This window comes from Gracilinanus agilis, chromosome 4, assembly GCF_016433145.1.
Source record: "Gracilinanus agilis isolate LMUSP501 chromosome 4, AgileGrace, whole genome shotgun sequence".
Lineage (NCBI taxonomy): Eukaryota > Metazoa > Chordata > Mammalia > Didelphimorphia > Didelphidae > Gracilinanus > Gracilinanus agilis.
In genome coordinates this window covers 168,031,650-168,048,405 of record NC_058133.1, presented here as the reverse complement: position 1 = coordinate 168,048,405, position 16,756 = coordinate 168,031,650, and the positions used below count along the sequence as shown (strand labels likewise).

Sequence of the window (16,756 nt, the reverse complement as noted above, 5' to 3'; positions counted from 1 at the left end):
GTACAGGGAGAGCTCACTGTCACACCTGCCTGGGCGGCGGGAGAAGCTTTGAATATACCTCTTCTCCCTCAAGGGAAGAGGATTGCTAGGGGAGCAAACGGTAATGCCCTAGAGGGAGGGGGCCCTGGAGAGCAGAGCAGCCCCGACCCTCAACCTCCCAGGGGAGGGGCTGCCTCGCGCGGCTTCGTTCTTTGTTGTTTTGGGCTCAGCGGCTCCCCCTCCTCCTAGCGCCCGGAGTGTCAGACTGGGGGGTGGGGTGGGGATGAGCCAACACCCCCCCTCCACAATCTTGAAAATCTGAAGTGTGGAGGATTTTCTCTTGATGTGCCCCCTCCCCCAGCAGGAAGAGGAGCTCTCGGAAGGGCTGGAGGAAATAATGGGGGGTGTAAAATGGCTCCCCCTCCCCACTTTTCTCTTCTCTTCACCACCCCTGGGCACGCACGCCTCTCCGCCGCCCCTCTAGAGTCTGGCGGAGAGTCGGGAGCGCGTAGGTAAGGGGGCTCTTGGGTCTCCCCGCTGCCCTTAAGGGTCCGCCCGCTTTGAAAGACGATGGCGATGGTGGGGGAACGCAGGGCTTGATCCTGCGGGGTTGGTGGTGGGAAGGTCAGGGCCTCCCCACCTGAGCACAGGTGATAATTCCAGTGTGGGAGTGGGGGAGGTTCGGGCGGGGGTGGGGGTGACTCTCCCCTTGGTTGCCCTGCATTGAAGAGTGTTGGGTGAGGAAGGGGATGTGTCCTAGGGACGAGGAGGGCACCGCCCCCCCTTGCTTCCCTCGGCCTTTGTTGCCGCTGCGCCCGGGCTCCCCGGCTCCCTCACTGCGGCAGCCGCGGCCCCATAAATCGTGAGAGCGACGTGCTCCGGAGCCGGGAGAGGAGAGGGCCGGGGAGCTGGGGGCGGGGAGCAGGAGAGCTTGGGGGCGGGGCCCTACGGAGCCACAGGCTTCCACCGTCTCACTCCCCCCCCCCAACACCACCTCCACTTCCCACCCCGGGGTCACGTGGAGAGGGGCTCTATTTGCCACCCCCGGATCACGTGGGAAGGGTCTCTGGCCCCTTGGGGGTCACGTGGAAGGGCCCTTGCTACCCCGCCCCCTGGAGGTCACGTGGGAAAGGTCTCTATTTCCCCCCCCTTCTTACCCCCCACCCCTTTTAAGTGAGGAGGGTCTGTCACCTAATGAGGTCACGTTGGGGGTGGGCAGCCAGGGGCCTGTGAGGCACACGTTTCCAAGTCCAAAACCTATGCAGGGGCCCCTTAGTGGGGGCACAGTCTGGGCAGGGGTTGCACCTGCTGGGCAGACGGTGACCAAAGTGGGAATGCTATGTGTAAAACTGGGAAGAAGGGTATGGGGTGGAGGTAGAGAAGATGGAAGGGACCTGGATTATGGGCTACAATCAGCCCAAGAACTGGGGAGCTTGGCGGAGGACATGTCTGGGGTTCCCTGGGTCTGTTTCTGTCTCTTATATCCTTGTGTATGTATAAGTCTGGTCCCTTTGCAGGTACACCCCCCTCTCCCCCGCCTAATTTCTTGGTCTGTGTCTGTCAGTATCTCACACCGTGCTTGTCTCTTTATCTCCGCTTTGGTTTCAGTCTCTCTACCTTTGCCTATGGCTCTGTTCCTATTTCTGCCTTTGCGAGTCTCTCCCTAGCTCGGTCTTCTTTTCCTACGTTTTTGGCAGCTTCTGCCTCTCTCTGTGTGCCACTGTCTCTGCTTCTGTTCCTATCTCTCCTGTCTCTGACTCTGCCTCAGTCTCTGTATGTCTCTCCGCTCCTCTCCGCCGCTGCAGATCAATAAACCTTCGCCGCCGCCGCCGCTGCTGTCGCAGGGAGGAGGGGGCGGTGGGGGGCGGGCTGTGCTAATTCTCCGCCCCCAGTCGGGGTAGAGGGGGAAGTCCGGGGCATAGACCCGGCGCTGTGGGGATGGGAGGGGGCGAACCTTTGCAGGGAAAGGGTTCTTCTTCGACTCCCGAGGCCCTAAGGCCTTTCTATCGGGATGCTTCCCGCGAGGGTGTTGGGACGACTGGGGTGGGGTGAGCTGGATAGGAGGGCGCCTAAACGTGCACGCGCGCCTAAGGGAGCGCTCTCGCCCCCTCTCTTCTCCCACCCGGGAGGAGGCGCAGACCCCCACGTCGCGCACACGTGGCCCAAGCCTCTACCTGCTGTATGGAAAGACTGTGAAAGCGCTGCTGCGGGAGCGCGCAACGGAGCCGGCGCTCCAGCGCCTAACACCGGGGCAGGGAGGCGGGAGGAGAGCGGGGTTTGGGGCTTCCTTCTCTCGCACTCTTCTTGGTCGCCCTATTTCTCAGCTCCTCCCCTCTGCACCCCAGCGTCTCTCTTTGCTGTTTCGGTGGGAGCGTGTAGGGAATTTAACAAGCCTCCAGGGACCCCCTTGGCCCCTTCTCTCCACTTGCAGCCCATCCTTGCTTCGTTAGATGCCCTGTTTGTGCATCCCTAATTGCCCCGGGGGGAGAGACCCGAGCTTCCCCCACTCCGCCGATTCCCTTTGGGGTTTTCCTTAGTGTGAGGGCGGGGCCCACGGCTTGAAACGCCAGAATCCCTTTTTCTCGGTCTGCTAAGGGGACGGTACCCTGGAGATGGTGGGGGCGATTGAGTTAGGCAGGCGACGGAGGGGAGTGGTCGACAGGCTAGTTCCAGTTCCAACTAAATGGGGAGAAGGTGACGATGAAGTAGCGATAGAGAGGAGGAAAGGAGAAAGAATAGAGCGGACTCTAGATCGAGCCAGGGATTTGTGTTGCTGAAGTAATGGGGTGAGGGGGCAATAGAGCGAGGTAGGAGTGTTGCCGAGCTTGATCAGAGCGGGGGAGCTGGGAAGCTGATGCACTGGGCTAGGGGAACCCAAGGTTGCGGCTCTCCCTATTCTTGGAGGAAAGAGAAGGGTAAGGGGTAGAATAAAGACTGTAGGTTCTAAGAAGCAAGGGTCTGGGTACCCCCTTCCCCGCCCCCACACTAGGCTCCCTTGAGGGCTTAGTTTAGCTTCTTTAGGAACTGGGAGGGGGTAGTCAAGGCACTTCCCCTCCCCACAACCCTGGGAAGAGAGTAGGACTGACAGTTTCAATTAAAGTGCAGAATTCAACCCTACGCCTCCCTGGAGTAGCGGTTGGGGAAGCCTGGCACCCAGCCCCTCCCCCACCAGATGCCAATTGGGCACAGACCTTTGAGGGCGAAGCTGTAATGGAGCAAGTGCCCATTTCCCACATGGTGGAGGGAGGGGGGTTTAAGGAGTACATTGAAAAGAGATTTGGATTCAGCCCCTTTCTGTGTAAGCGGGGAAGGGGAGGTAACAGCTGCCGCCCAGCGTCCCTTTTATAAGGCTCCTATTGCCGATCCACTAATTAAGCTGAGGCTCCTGAGGAGTGATACTTGCTGGAATGGGGTGGGGGTGGAGTACAGGGGTGGTGTAACTGGGTGGGGCTGACTTGGGGTGGGCATGTAGGTATTGGGTGGGGCCAAAAGACAGAGGCCCCAGTGTAGTGATGAGGATGAAATTGGCACAGGGCATGATGAGGGGGCAGTGCTGGCACACCACCCCCCAAATTCTCAACGTCTCTTTAATCCTGAGAGAGAAGAGGGAATCTCTGGGTTTGGTGGTGGAGAGGGCCCTGGGGCGGAGGCTGAAAGCCCGGCCCAGTCAAACTTGTTTGCCTGCTCCCAGTGCCCCAGGCCAGAGCTCCTGCCCACCCAGGTACCTGAGCCGGGGAGGGGCCTGAGTGACCCATCACCCCCGTGGGAACCAAGTGGAGAGGGTGGCATACTTGATGACTCAATGGGGGCAGTGCCTTTTCTCACAAGGGTGCCCCAAACGTTGTGTACATTCCAATTGGCAGGACACATCAATCCTGGAAAGGGGTGCTCCAGAAACAGGATAGGAAAGGGAGAAAAACTAAAGAGAAGTAAAGCAAGGGGTGGGGGGTGGGACCCTCTGCACCACCCTATACTGAGGCCTCCTAGCTTGTTACCTAATGGCTGCTAATTAGCATTTGTGGAACCAGGAATTGCTAAGTGATGTTTGAGGGTGCCAGTCCCTGTCCTCAGGGTGTTCCCAGGGACCAGGGTCCCCAATCATGTTGGTACTTTCCTTAACTTCCTTGGTACCTCATTTCAGGAAAGAAAATATTCTGTCACTAAGGAGTAAAGAAAAATCTAGCCCCTTTTACTTTCTCTATCTAGTTACCCCTACCCCATCATTATGACCCCACTTAATACCAATCATGAGGGAGAGGGGATAAGAACCAAACTTTGATGGTGTTAATAAGGTCATCAGGTAGCATCTCTAAGAGTAAAGAATTGAAAACATTGGGGTTCTCAGTGTTCAGGAGACAGCATGTTACAGGGGAAAGAATTGAGAACTGGGATTTGTGTTAGGGACTGTGCTCCTTACTGTAACTCTGTGTGACCTTGGGCAAGTCGTTTCACTTTTATTGGTCTTAGTTTCCTTATCTGTAAAATTAGGCTGTTGGACCAGATGACTTTAGAGATTGTCTACAGTTCTAAATCTATCATCCTATGATTCGTTGACCTTTTAAAGAGGAGGCCAAGCCTCTTCATATAAATGCTGAGTCCTTTACATTTTTCTCTGCTTGGAACTATTTGTGTATGGGCAGCTATGCACAGGTTGGGAGGGGGCGCTTCGGTAGTCTGATATGATGCTAAGCGAAATCCGTGCCTTAGGTTGTTTGGTGTTCAAAACCAGGGGGAAAAATCCCTTTGGGGGAGGAAGGGGTCCTGGAGAAGGAATAGGAAAAATGGGGCAGGATTACAGTGTGAGGGTTGGGGTACAGAGAGACGGCCAGTGGGTGGGAGCCAGGACTGTCCGTATGTCTATCCAGCACACACAGGGCTTGGGGTGTGATGGGACAAAGGCTGAGTGCTGCACATATTTGTTTATCTGTCATGGTACTAATGCATGTGCATGCATGAAGCTCATCCGTGTAAGTTTGAGGATAGGCTCAGCCTGAAACACCAGGAAGGTGGCCGTCAGAGTGACATGGTGGGGAACCTCACTCTTCCCTCTCAAATCCTCCCAGGTCCCCCAGGTGTGCAGTGGGGGATGGGGACTCCTGGCTGGGTCTGGAGTCGCCTGGGCCTGCTCCGTTGCTATAGTAACCAACGCACATGTTTTCCCCCTTGCACATACTCCCTTTAGTGGGCAGGGCTTAGGTTTCATGAGCCTCTACTGCCCCCAGGTGGTGTCTGTAGGCTGGAAGTGAATGAATGAATGAACATAGAAGGGGACCTGGAGGAAATAGGGGCAGGGATGTGGCCCTAATCACTGGGGAAAGAAGCTTGAATCCTACTGCAGGAAGGGGAAAAAATGGAAGCTGACGAAAGGCTGAGGCTGGGAGAACCACAGGAGGAGAGAATGAAGAGCTGCAAGAATCCTGGGGAAGGAAAGCTCTAGCTTTCCTTCTAGACATTGGGGAAGGGTAGAGAGTGGGAGTAGGGGTGGGCAGAGGGATGCCAGGGAAGATCATAGGGAGAGGAGCAAAGGACAGAGGAAGACACTAGGGGAGAGAAATTGGATGGGGGAGGAGCGGTGGAAGGAAGAACAGGGAGGCAGGTTAGGGACACAGGAAAAAAGGTCCTGAGAGACACTGGGGGAGAAGGGAGGGCAGAGAAAACACTTGAGGTGTGCACAGGGGTTAGGGGGCACTTAGAGAAGATATAATGGGTTGTCATTAAATAAATATAATGGGGATACTAGGAAGAAGGACAGGAGTTAGGAGGATTCGAAGGGAGAGAGGAAGGGAGAGAGGGACTCGGTGGAGAGGAAGGGACTAGGACAATCCTGGAGAAATAGGGAAGGCTAAAGGGACCCCAGAATAGAAGGGAGGGCTAGGAGCTTAGAAGAGAGGGAAGACACAGGGACAACGGGAAAGGCAGGATGGGAACAGATTCTGGGGGAGATGGAGAAGGGCTGGGTTAACTTTAGGGGAATAGGTTGGGGCTAGGAAACACTGAAGGAAAGAGAAGGTGGAGTGAATGTTATGGAAGAGGATCCTGCAAGGATACCCAGGAAAAGCAGTTAGTCTGGGAGGCTGAGAGAAGGGGAGGATTGGAAAAGATACTTGAGAGATGGCTGGGACTGAAGGTGACATCTTAGGAGTGGGAAGGGGCCTAGGGTCATGGGGAAAGAGGAAAATCGTTTGGGAGAAGGAAAGCGAAATAGTGAAGGATCTGAGAAGAGGGTGGGTGGCCCCAAGGGGAAATGGAGGCAGGAGAGCAGGAGTTGAGAGGCAGGAGTGGGGCTTGTGGAGCAGTAAGGGCGGGAGAGATGGGTTGGGCTCTGACTGCCTCCCTTCACCCTGCAGCTTGCGGCGGGATGGCTACACAGTCCAGGTGAATGTGAACGATTATCTGGACATCTACTGCCCACACTACAATAGCTCGGGCTCTGGGCCGGGGGCAGGCCCGGGCCCCGGAGGCGGGGCGGAACAGTATGTGCTGTACATGGTGAGCCGGAGCGGCTATCGCACCTGCAATGCCAGCCAGGGTTTTAAGCGTTGGGAATGCAACCGGCCCCACGCTCCCCACAGCCCCATCAAGTTCTCGGAGAAGTTCCAGCGCTATAGCGCCTTCTCGCTGGGCTATGAATTCCACGCAGGCCAGGAGTACTACTATATCTGTGAGTGGCCCGGCAGGGGCGGGGCCTGGGCGGGGCCTGGGCAGAGGTGGGGGGGGCTTCAGAGCCGCAGTTCTCTATGTTAGACTCCAAGAGCGGGGCCGGAGGCCACACCCTCCATGATTGACAGACAGCCCTAGGACCAAGTAGTAGGAGAGGGCTAGCGGGAGAAGGTAGTGCTTTGGGACCCAGCCTGGCACTATCGGTGAGAAGGCATTCCCAAATAGGATACAGGGAAGGGACAGCAAGTAGAGCAGGGTCTTCCGAGTGAGAGTCCTCAGGTGACAGTCGTGCCCAACACCATCCAAGAGACTAGGACACCAATAGGAAAGGTTTCTGTCTTTGTATGGCTAGAGGAGGGATGGAAGGAGGGCGGACTTTCTAGCCTGGGAGTCCTGGAGTCCAGCTCAGTCTGTCTCCTCCCTCAGCAACGCCCACCCACAACCTGCACTGGAAGTGTCTGAAGATGAAGGTGTTCGTCTGCTGTGCCTCCAGTGAGTATTCCTTCCCCAACAGCAGTCATCTCCCAATCCCGGCTCCCCCGCTTTGGGGCACCCCCCAGCTTCCTGGGGGTGGGGGCAGAGGCAGCACTGGGGAGGAGTTCATCCCCCAGCTGTAGAGGAGGGGAAGGGGGTCCTGGCCCTGACGCGCTCCCCTCCTCTCTTCCCCATCCCCCACCCCACCCCGCAGCATCGCACTCCGGGGAGAAGCCGATCCCCACCCTCCCCCAGTTCACCATGGGCCCTAATGTGAAGATCAACGTGCTGGGTGAGTCTGCGCAGCGCCCTCTGGTGGCCACTGCTGGAACTGCAGCCCCCACCCTCACCGGTGCCTTCCCGTCTGGCTCACCTTTGCATGCGCCCACCCTTCCCTGCCCCAGGAGGGGGCATAGACCCCCTTCCTCCCCATTACCCGTGGGTGGGCAGTCCCTGCTCTGCTGCTACCGCTGCCGCGTTCCCCTGCCCTCCCTGGGGCCTAGTCCTCATCTGTACATTTATCCACAGAGGACTTTGAGGGAGAGAACCCCCAGGTGCCCAAGCTGGAGAAGAGCATCAGCGGGACCAGCCCCAAGCGGGAACATCTGCCTCTTGCTGTGGCCATCGCCTTTTTCCTCATGACGCTCTTGGCCTCCTAGCTCTGCCCACGGAGCAGGAAGAGGCAGAGGGCAGGGCTGGTGGGAGGAGCCCCGAACCCCCATCACCTTTGCAGAGGGAGCTTTTGGGTCCTAGGCCCTTTCTTCCCTGGATGGATGTGGGGTAGACCCTAGGACGGCTGTGCCCACCCCTCCCCTGTGCCATGCTAAGGGCTGGGCACTCCAACTCTACCAGGCATCCTGTTAGCAGGAACCCAGGTCTGCCCGGGTCCTGCCTTGTGGCTCTGGAGATTTTTGGTACCAAATTGGGGGAGGGTGGGAGAGGGAGGTTTTGGGCAGTGCCCAGCTTCCTGTCCCCTCCTGGTGCCCTCCACCCTGCCCCCTGGTGCCCTTTCCTTCTTTCCTCCAAGAGAGACCCTAGCTAAGTCCCAGAAAGAGCAATTTGGAGTCTGGGAGAGAAATCTGTCCCTCCCCTCCAGGGGCAGAGCCAGGCCCCCTTTCAGGGGGAGGGGACTAGGTGGGTGAGGGGGTGAGCACTGCCTGCTGCCCCCTCCCCCTGTTTACAGCAATAAGCACGTTCCCCTCCCCTGCCCCCACCCTATCCCACCTCATCCCAGGATTGTGGTTTGGATGGAGACCAAGTTTACAAGTAGTCACCCTGGGGGTGGGGGAGGGGCGAGGGCAAATGAATAAGGGTGGCTCGGATGGCAGGTGGGCATGTACAGTCTCTATATCTCTATATATAATGTACAGACAGACAGAGTCCCTTCCCCTCCCCCATCCCCTGGCCCCTTCTAACCTTCCCCTCCAGCTTTGGACCCCTTCCCTACCAGGCCCGGCCCCTACCCTGGGAGCCACCCCTGGCCCCTCGTTTGTCTTCTGTGAAGACACGACCTATGCAACGCACAGACACTTTTGGAGACCGTGAGACAACAACAACCCCCCCAGAGACCGGGACCCGACCCTCAGACCTCCCCGCCCCAGCCCCGACCCCCTCCACCGGGACCTTTTTCAAGTGCTTTGGCTGTGACTTTCATACTCTGCTCTTAGTCTAAAAAAATAAACTCCAGATAAAAACAACAAAATCTGTGCGGGCGCATGTATTTGTGTGCAGGCGTGGGTGCCCAAGCCCAGTCTGGGGTGGGGAAGCACCCCGAGGGTCAATGTGTATGACAGGGTGAAAGAAAGTAATGGAAGGGGGGGGGAGCCGACAGTATTGCGTCTTCCGGGGAGGAGGGGGCTGCAGGGTCCTGGGATGGGTAATGAGAGATATGACAGTTGGCTTATTTCCTTGCTGAGGAGACAAAGAGTACACAGAAAGCCTTGAAACTGGGTGGTGGGGTGCCCTTGTGGAGGAGGAGTGCTGGGCCACAATATAAAGAACGTGAGAGTCAACCTTGGCTTGTATTACCAGAGAGAAGGGGCCTATATAATAGCTAATATAATATAAAGATTTCCAGAGCTGGAAGGAACAGGGAGGAAGCAGAAAAGATGGGCTTAAAAACCCAGGTCCTCTGATTCCAGATATAGTGCTTTTAAATATAAAAAGAAGTTAAAGGGCAGCTAGGTGCTTCGGTGGACAGAGAGCCAGGCCTGGAGATGGGAGGTCCTGGGCCTCAGACACTTCCTGACTGTGTGACCCTGGGCAAGTCACTTAACCCCCCATTGCCTAGCCCTTACTGCTCTTTTGCTTTGGAACCAATACTTAGTAGTGATTCTAAGATGGAAGATAAGGGAAGAAGGGGAAGAATCAGAAGAAGTAGAAGAGAAGGAGAATGAAGAAAAGGAGGATAATGTGAGGGAGGAGGAGGAAGAGGTAGAGAAGTAAAGAAGAGATTATGTGCTAGGAAAGAAAGAAGGTTCTCTGGTTCTGAGACTCCACACCAGAGAAATGAGGAGAAGGGAAGGGGAATAAGCATTTATAAAGTGTCTACAAATGTCTCATTTGATTCTTTTTTTGCAATTGTGAAAACTGAGGCAGCCAGAGATTAAGGGACTTTTCCTGGTCACACACCAAAGTGTTTAAGGCTACATTTGAATTCAGCTCTATCTATTCTGCCACTTTGATACCTAGAAATGAGATTTGGTGAAGGAGTAGAAGAGCTGAGATTGGATACAATAGAGAGAGAGGAACCAGAGAATATTCTTGAGTACAGGAAATATCTCCTACATGTCTAAGGGCCAGGCACTTGCTTGGTTCTGTGGGGATACAAGGAAGTGGCCAAAGTTTCCTGTCTTTGATCTTGTTGGTTTTGTTGTTATTCAGTCATATTCACACACAACTCTTCTTAGCCCCATTTGGAGTTTCTTGGCAAAGTGGTTTGCCATTTCCTTCTCCAGCTCATTTGACAGATGAGGAAACTGAGGTAAGCAGGGTAAAGTGACTTGCCCAGGGTTGCACAGCTAGGAAGTGTCTGAGGCCAGATTCAAAACCAGGGTCTCTCCTCTAAGTCTGGTTCTCAATCCACTAAGCCACCTAGCTGCCCCTCAATTATGACTTTTCAAAAACTTATTCTCTGTGAATGTCTACATCCAGAGAAAGAACTGAAAAATAGAAACCAACCCCCTCATTAAAGGATGGGAAAACATGAAGTATGGGAGGATAACTGGTTAACAATCTATACAGCAAGTTAGTGGATTAGCTGTGATGGAAAGTTAAGTGGTCTAGTACCCCAAAAGATGAAGTGACTGTATATATTTGCAAGTTGACTCCTTCATTAGATCGGAAGTATCTTGAGGGCAGGGACTGTCTTTTGCCTCTCTTCATATCTCTAGCACTTAGCATAGTACCTGACTCCTAGCTGGCGCTTAATAAATGTTTATTGATTTATTGATTGGAAAGGTCAGAGTAGAAGCAGTGGGACATAAAGCTAGAAAGGTAGGTGGGGGTTAGAGCATCAATAGCCTTGAATACTAGGGTAAGACACCATGATTGACTCTACAGGAAAATGGAGAAAGAGGGATAGAACAATCAGGATCAAGTTAAGGTAGAAAATAGTATATTAGCAAATCCACTGGATTTGGAGTCAGAACAACTGAATCTGAATCCAGATTCCTATTTTCTGTGTGACTAAAAGAAAGTCACTTCATCTTTTGGGGTGCTGAGATTTTCCATCTGTGAAATGAGAAAGTTGGATGAGATGACCTCTAAGGTTCCTTCCAACTCTAAACCTATCAAAATCTTCTATGACAGAGATTGGTGGAGCAGAGCAAAGAGAGGAGGAAAACACCAAGGAAAAAATAGAGGGAGATTTGTGTAGGAGAATACCCTAACACTGAAGTCTGAGTTACTCCTTCAGATACAGGCTTCTTCAGCTCCACATGCCTCTTGCCCCTTTGAAACTCTGATCTGAGCAAGAAGAATCTGAGGGGATCAAAGGATGAGAAAGCCACAAGAGAATTAGCCCACCCTCATAGATGGGGCAGATAGGTGTTACAATGGGCTTGGAATCCAGAAGGTTCATCTTCATGAGTTCTGGGTGACCCTGGGTGAGTCACTTAAAAAAAACCTGTTGGCCTCAGTTTCTTCATCTGTAAAATGAGCTGGAGAAGGAAATAGCAACCATTCTAGTACCTTTGCCAAGAAAACCACCAATGGGGTCAAGTGACTTAACTTTGTTGGCCTCAGTTTCTTCAACTGTAAAGCTGGAGAAGGAAATGGCAACTATTCTAGTATTTTTGCTAAGAAAACCCCAAATGGGGACAAGTCAGTTAACCTTCTTGGCCTCAGTTTCCTAATCTTTAAAATGAACTGGAGAAGGAAATGGCAGTACCTTTGCCAAGAAAACCTCAAATAAGATCATGAAGAGTCAGACAGGACTGAAAAATGAAACAACAGCAACAATATTTTATAAATGAGGAGTCAAAAGGCCAGAGATGGGAAATGACTGGCCCGTGGTCAGGAAGCTAAATTAGTAGCAGACTTGGGCCTAGACCCTGACTCCCTACCCTGTATTTTTTCAACTATACATTCTTCCCCCAAGAAAGTAGGAGTTAGCATTCCCTCACTAGTTGAGGCTCACCCTCCTTGAATTACTGTTATCTGGGACAACTAGATAGCATGGTGGATAGAGAACCAGGCCTGGAGTTGGGAGGACCTGGGTTCATATGTGACCTCAGGCATTCCCTAGCTATGTGATCCTGGGCAAGTCTCTTAACCACAATTGCCTAGTCCTTCCTGATTTTCTTTCTTAGAACTGATTCTTTTATTAATTCTAAGACAGAAAGTAATGTTTTTGTTTTTAATTTACTATTACTTTAAGCATAGATTAAGAGTGGAATCATCCTTCCCTTCCCTTTTCCCCGACTCTGGTTTTCTATCAATTTGGCTCCTGTTACAAAGATTTCTAGAAGCTCCTGGGCCCTTCAGGGGTCCCCCCCCATTCCCAGGGTGTGGCTGAGGGAAGAAGGGGGTAAGGAGGTCAGCAAAATCAGAGACAAAGGAGCCATTGATTCTTGGTACTGCATTCTGGCTGCTACTTGGCACTGTGCCCTTGGTCTTCTGGGGACATGGTCTGTCTAGTTCCAGGTGTGACCTGGGCAGGGGGAAATTCAGTGAGAAAGTAACTGAGGTGAGGGGAAGTGGGGAGACACTTCAGGAAAGGGAAGAAGGTTTGTGAGGCTTAGCAGGAAGAAGAGGTGATCAGTCTAGGGTTAGGTGTATAGTAAGTGACAGATTTGCTGGATGGAATCGACCTTTAAAATTCCTTCCAACTCTTAAGATTTTATGACTTAAGGGCAGAATAAGATCCTGGGAGAGAAGGTTAGCCTAGGTAAATGTTTAATAACTGGATCTCCAGGGGGGAAATGTACTCACAACACACTTCTAACTTTAATCTGCATTATTTGTTAATACAATCTCTTCTCCATCACTTCCTTAAGTCTAGACAATGAATCAAGCCCTCATTTGTGGTACATGCTCACGTCAGAGGTATAGATATGGTCACATTAAAAATTATTTAACAATTGGCTCTTGAGAGCCTTTTGAGCTGGAGGAGTTAGTTCAACCCTGGAGGAGAATGGATCCTAGATAGAGAGCTGTAAGAGGAATTAAAGGTCATTTAGCCCAACCTTTTCATTTTATGGATGAGGAAACTGAAGGGCAGAGAATTTAAGTGACTTGATCAAGATCACATAGGTAATAAGTAGCAGAACCAAGACTGCTGGCAGTCAAGGTGACAAATATCCATTAAGTGTCTACTATGGACCAAGCACTGTGCAAAGAAAGGGAAAAGTCAAGCTGAGGGGGTGGATGGCTAGGTGGTTCATTACACAGAGATCCCAGCCTTCAGAGAGAAGACCCTGGGTTCAAACATGTCCTTAGACACTTCCCAGCTGTATGACCCTGGGCAAGTCACTTGACCTCCATTGCCTAGCCCTTACCACTCTTCTGCATTGGAAATAATACACAGTATTGACTCTAAGATGGAAGGTAAAGGAATTAAAAAAAAAAAAAAAAAAAAAGTAAAGCTGGGGGCCAGCTAGGAGCAGTAGATGGAGAATAAGACCTGAGTGCAAATTCTGCCTCAGATATTGACTAGCTGTGTGATCTAGGGCAAAACACTTCACCCTGTTGTCTTTAATTTCCTTATCTGAAAAAACGAGCTAGAAAAGGAAATGACCAACCATTCTAGTACCTTTGCCAAGAAAATCCCAAAGGCGACCATGAAGAATTGGATATGACTGAACAACAATGGCAAAGTAAGGCTAGTATTCATATAGCATATCAAGGTTTGCAAAGTGCTTCAAAAATATTATTTTATTGTATCTTCACAACGATCTTGAGTGCTATTATCTCCATTTTGCAGATGAGAAAAAGGAGGCAAATGGGTTAAATGTCTTCTCCAAGGTCACATAGCTGGTGAGGACCTGAGGTCAAATATAAACTCGGTTCTTCCCCAATTCCTAGCTCTGTGCTCTTTCTACTCACCCTATGCCCTCCACCCCCCAGCTGCCTATGAAATAGTTCCTGCCTGCAAGGAACTGACAGTCTAATGGAAGAGAAAATATGTGACAGCTATATACAAATGATATGTATATAGGGTAAATTTGAGATAATCTCAAAGAGAAGGCACTAAGATTAAGGAAGAGCAGGAAAAGACTTTTTGCCAAAGGTGAGATTTTAGCTAAGATTTGAAGGAAGCCAAGGAGGTGGCAGTGAGGAGGGGTAGAATTCTAGAAATGGGGGACAAACAGTGAAATTGCAGACTTGGGGGCAACTAGGCAGTGCAGTGGATAGAGCACTGACCTTGAGAGTCAGAATGTCTTCTTGCTGAATTCAAATCTTATCTTAGACCAGCTGTGTGACCCTGGGCAAGTCACTTAAGCCTGTTGGCCTCAGTTTCTTCATCTGTAAAATGAGCTGGAGAAGGAAGTAGCAAACCCCTCCAGTATCTTTGCCAAGAAAACCCCAAATGGGGTCAGAAGAGTAACTGAAAATACCAGAAGAAGGGAGAGAGTATCTTGTGGGAGGAAGAGCAAAGAGGCCACTAGACTGAGAAGTCAGGCAGGGGCCAGGTTATGAAGGGCTTTCCCAACTCTCAGCTCCCCCTCGAATCCTACCCTGCTGACCAGAATGCAGATCGAAACATTCTTCACTTTATTTCCTCCATCAGTTTTTCTCTACTGTAAACAATGTCTCTTGTTTCACAACATGATGGACAGAGAAATATACATCATATGAGATAATATATGTACAAACTACATGATATTACCTACCTTCTGGGGCAGAGGGGAAAGGGGTGGGAGGGAGGGAGAAAAGAATGAGACATAGATTTTTGGCTATAATTAATGTGAGAATTTGTTTCTCTTGGCTAGGTATTATAATTTATTGCATATTATTATTATGTTACATATCATGTTATATCATGTATAAAAATACATATCTGTGCTTTTAAAAAAAGATAACATTTGTAAAATGCCTAGCACAATGCCTGGCACATAGTTGAATATGGTTGACCATAGTAGGATATTCCTCACCCAAGAAAAAGGAGTTAGCATTCCCTCAGTTGCTGGAGTTCACTTCCCTTGAATTAGTTTTATAAATGCTATTTCTCTCCCTAGGCTCTTAGTAAATGTTTATTGGTTGACCAAAAAAAAAAAATGGATTTTATACACAGCATCCTGAAATCTTGTGCTGCTTTAAGCTTGGAAAGCATAAAAGGACCATGAAGACTTTCCATTTGATCCTGTAGGCAATAGGGAGCCATTGTAGTTTATAGAGTGACATGGTCAGACCTGCACTTGAGGAAGGTCACTTTACTAGATGGAACTGACCTTTAAGATTTCTTCCAACTATGATTTTAGAGTGGGAATGAGTGGAGAATGGCCTGGAGTGGGGAGAGTCTACAGGCAAAGACAAAAGGCAAAGTTATCTTGACTTGAAATCTGGCATTCTTTCCATAGCACTAGGATGCCTCTGATCCGACCTAGATAGAGGGGACCAGGACTTTTGGGGCTTTGGGATGAGGTGCCTGACAACACTCCTTTTTACCTAACTCCCAGACACACAGGAGTGGCATGTTCCCTGCTGCTGGCCTCACCCTAGTGTCGAGTGGTTCCCTTAGGTGCTGAGCTGTTTTAGGTGATGCCCCAAGGTGGGGAGGACTTGTCTTTCCCACTCCAAAACTATTAGGCCCTCCAGACTGGTAGCTTCTCTGTGCCAGCCAGAGCAAGAGTCAGCAGCCCAACCCTTCTATCTTCTCCCCTTTCTAGTTGCTCCCTCCCAGGCACTGACAAGTTTACCCCTTCCCAGGACCCCGGGTGGGAAATGTGGACCAGTGGGGCTCCAGACTCAGTTACGAGACACCTGAAATTCCAGCAGCTCAACTCCCCAGGAGGAAAGAGCTTGAAATGCCCAAATATATACAATTTGGTTGAGCGCTAACCCTTTTCCTTACTCCCAGATCCCAGGAAAGACTCATGGCAGGGGAATCCACACATAGACAGACAGGCCAGACAGAGGACTCAGCCAGCCACCGGGACTCCCCCAAACTGAGCCAAATCTTAGCCCCAAGGGAAGGGGTGGCTTCTCTGCAGCAATGTAGACAGGCTGGGGGTGGGGGGTGGAGATGGAAAAGGAGGTGTTTGTATAGCCCAGGGCTGAGGCAGGGCTGCGCACTGCGTGCTCCTTTACTCCAGATGTCTGTTAAGAGTTCTTTGTCTGCCTCTTTCTGTCTCAGTCTGTCAGTCTTCCAAATGGGGACCTTTGCTCTTTCTCTAAGACCCTGTCTACAACCCTCACGCCTCCCCCGTACTCTGTCCGCCAGGAGTCGCCCGAAGTTCTAGCAAGGACAGACTAAGGAGGAGAGAGAGAAAGAGAAAAAGAAGAGAGAGAGACAGAGAGAGACAGAGAGACAGAGAGAGAGAGACAGAGACAGAGACAGAGACAGAGACACAGAGACACAGAGACAGAGAGACAGAGACAGTGAGAAAAAGAGACAGACAGACAGAGAAGCAGAGAGACAGAGAGACAGAGACAGAGAGACAGACAGAGAGACAGAGACAGACAGACAGAGAGACAGCGCTTGAATTCGATTATGAATCTGTATAGAGATGTGATTGGCGGGTGGGGGGCTCCAGATGACAACTCACCCCTGTGACCAGGCCCAGCTTACCTGGGTCCCAGAATTTTCGGTTCTGCCCTAGCTCCTTCCCTCCACCTCCACCTTGGGCCATAAACTCTGACAGGGCTGGGAAGCAGCTTGGCCCAACAGAGTCAAGGCAAGTCCAAACGGGTACCCAGCATGGAGCAGCGGAGCCTGAAGACCCCACAGGTTCCCCTCTTCCCCTCCTGCCCCTCAGTACTCAAGACATCCCAGACCAAAGAAATGGAGTGGTGGGAAGGAAAGGGGGGTGATGATAAAAGACGTTAGACAGTGGAAGGGGAACCCCAGAGTCCTCATGCCTCCCCTCTCCACCTCCGTGTGCGTGCCCGGGCCCACGAACCGGGAGCCCGCGTCACCCTGGCAGACTTTGGCCCCGGGCACCTGGAAGGGCAGGGTCACTGCCCCAGACTCGCCACGAGG

General features: G+C 51.6%; 1 protein-coding gene across 1 annotated transcript in view; it reads left to right on the top strand.

Moving 5' to 3' along the window:
* Positions 1-8,795, top strand: part of LOC123247783 (ephrin-A3) — a 31,976-nt gene extending 23,181 nt beyond the window's left edge. Inside the window, exons 2-5 of the mRNA XM_044676800.1 lie at positions 6,327-6,640; positions 7,066-7,131; positions 7,328-7,405; positions 7,642-8,795. Coding sequence (XP_044532735.1) covers positions 6,327-6,640; positions 7,066-7,131; positions 7,328-7,405; positions 7,642-7,772 — 589 coding nt within the window. The 3' untranslated portion in view covers positions 7,773-8,795. The remainder of the gene's footprint in view (positions 1-6,326; positions 6,641-7,065; positions 7,132-7,327; positions 7,406-7,641) is intronic.
* The last annotated feature ends 7,961 nt before the right edge of the window (positions 8,796-16,756 follow it).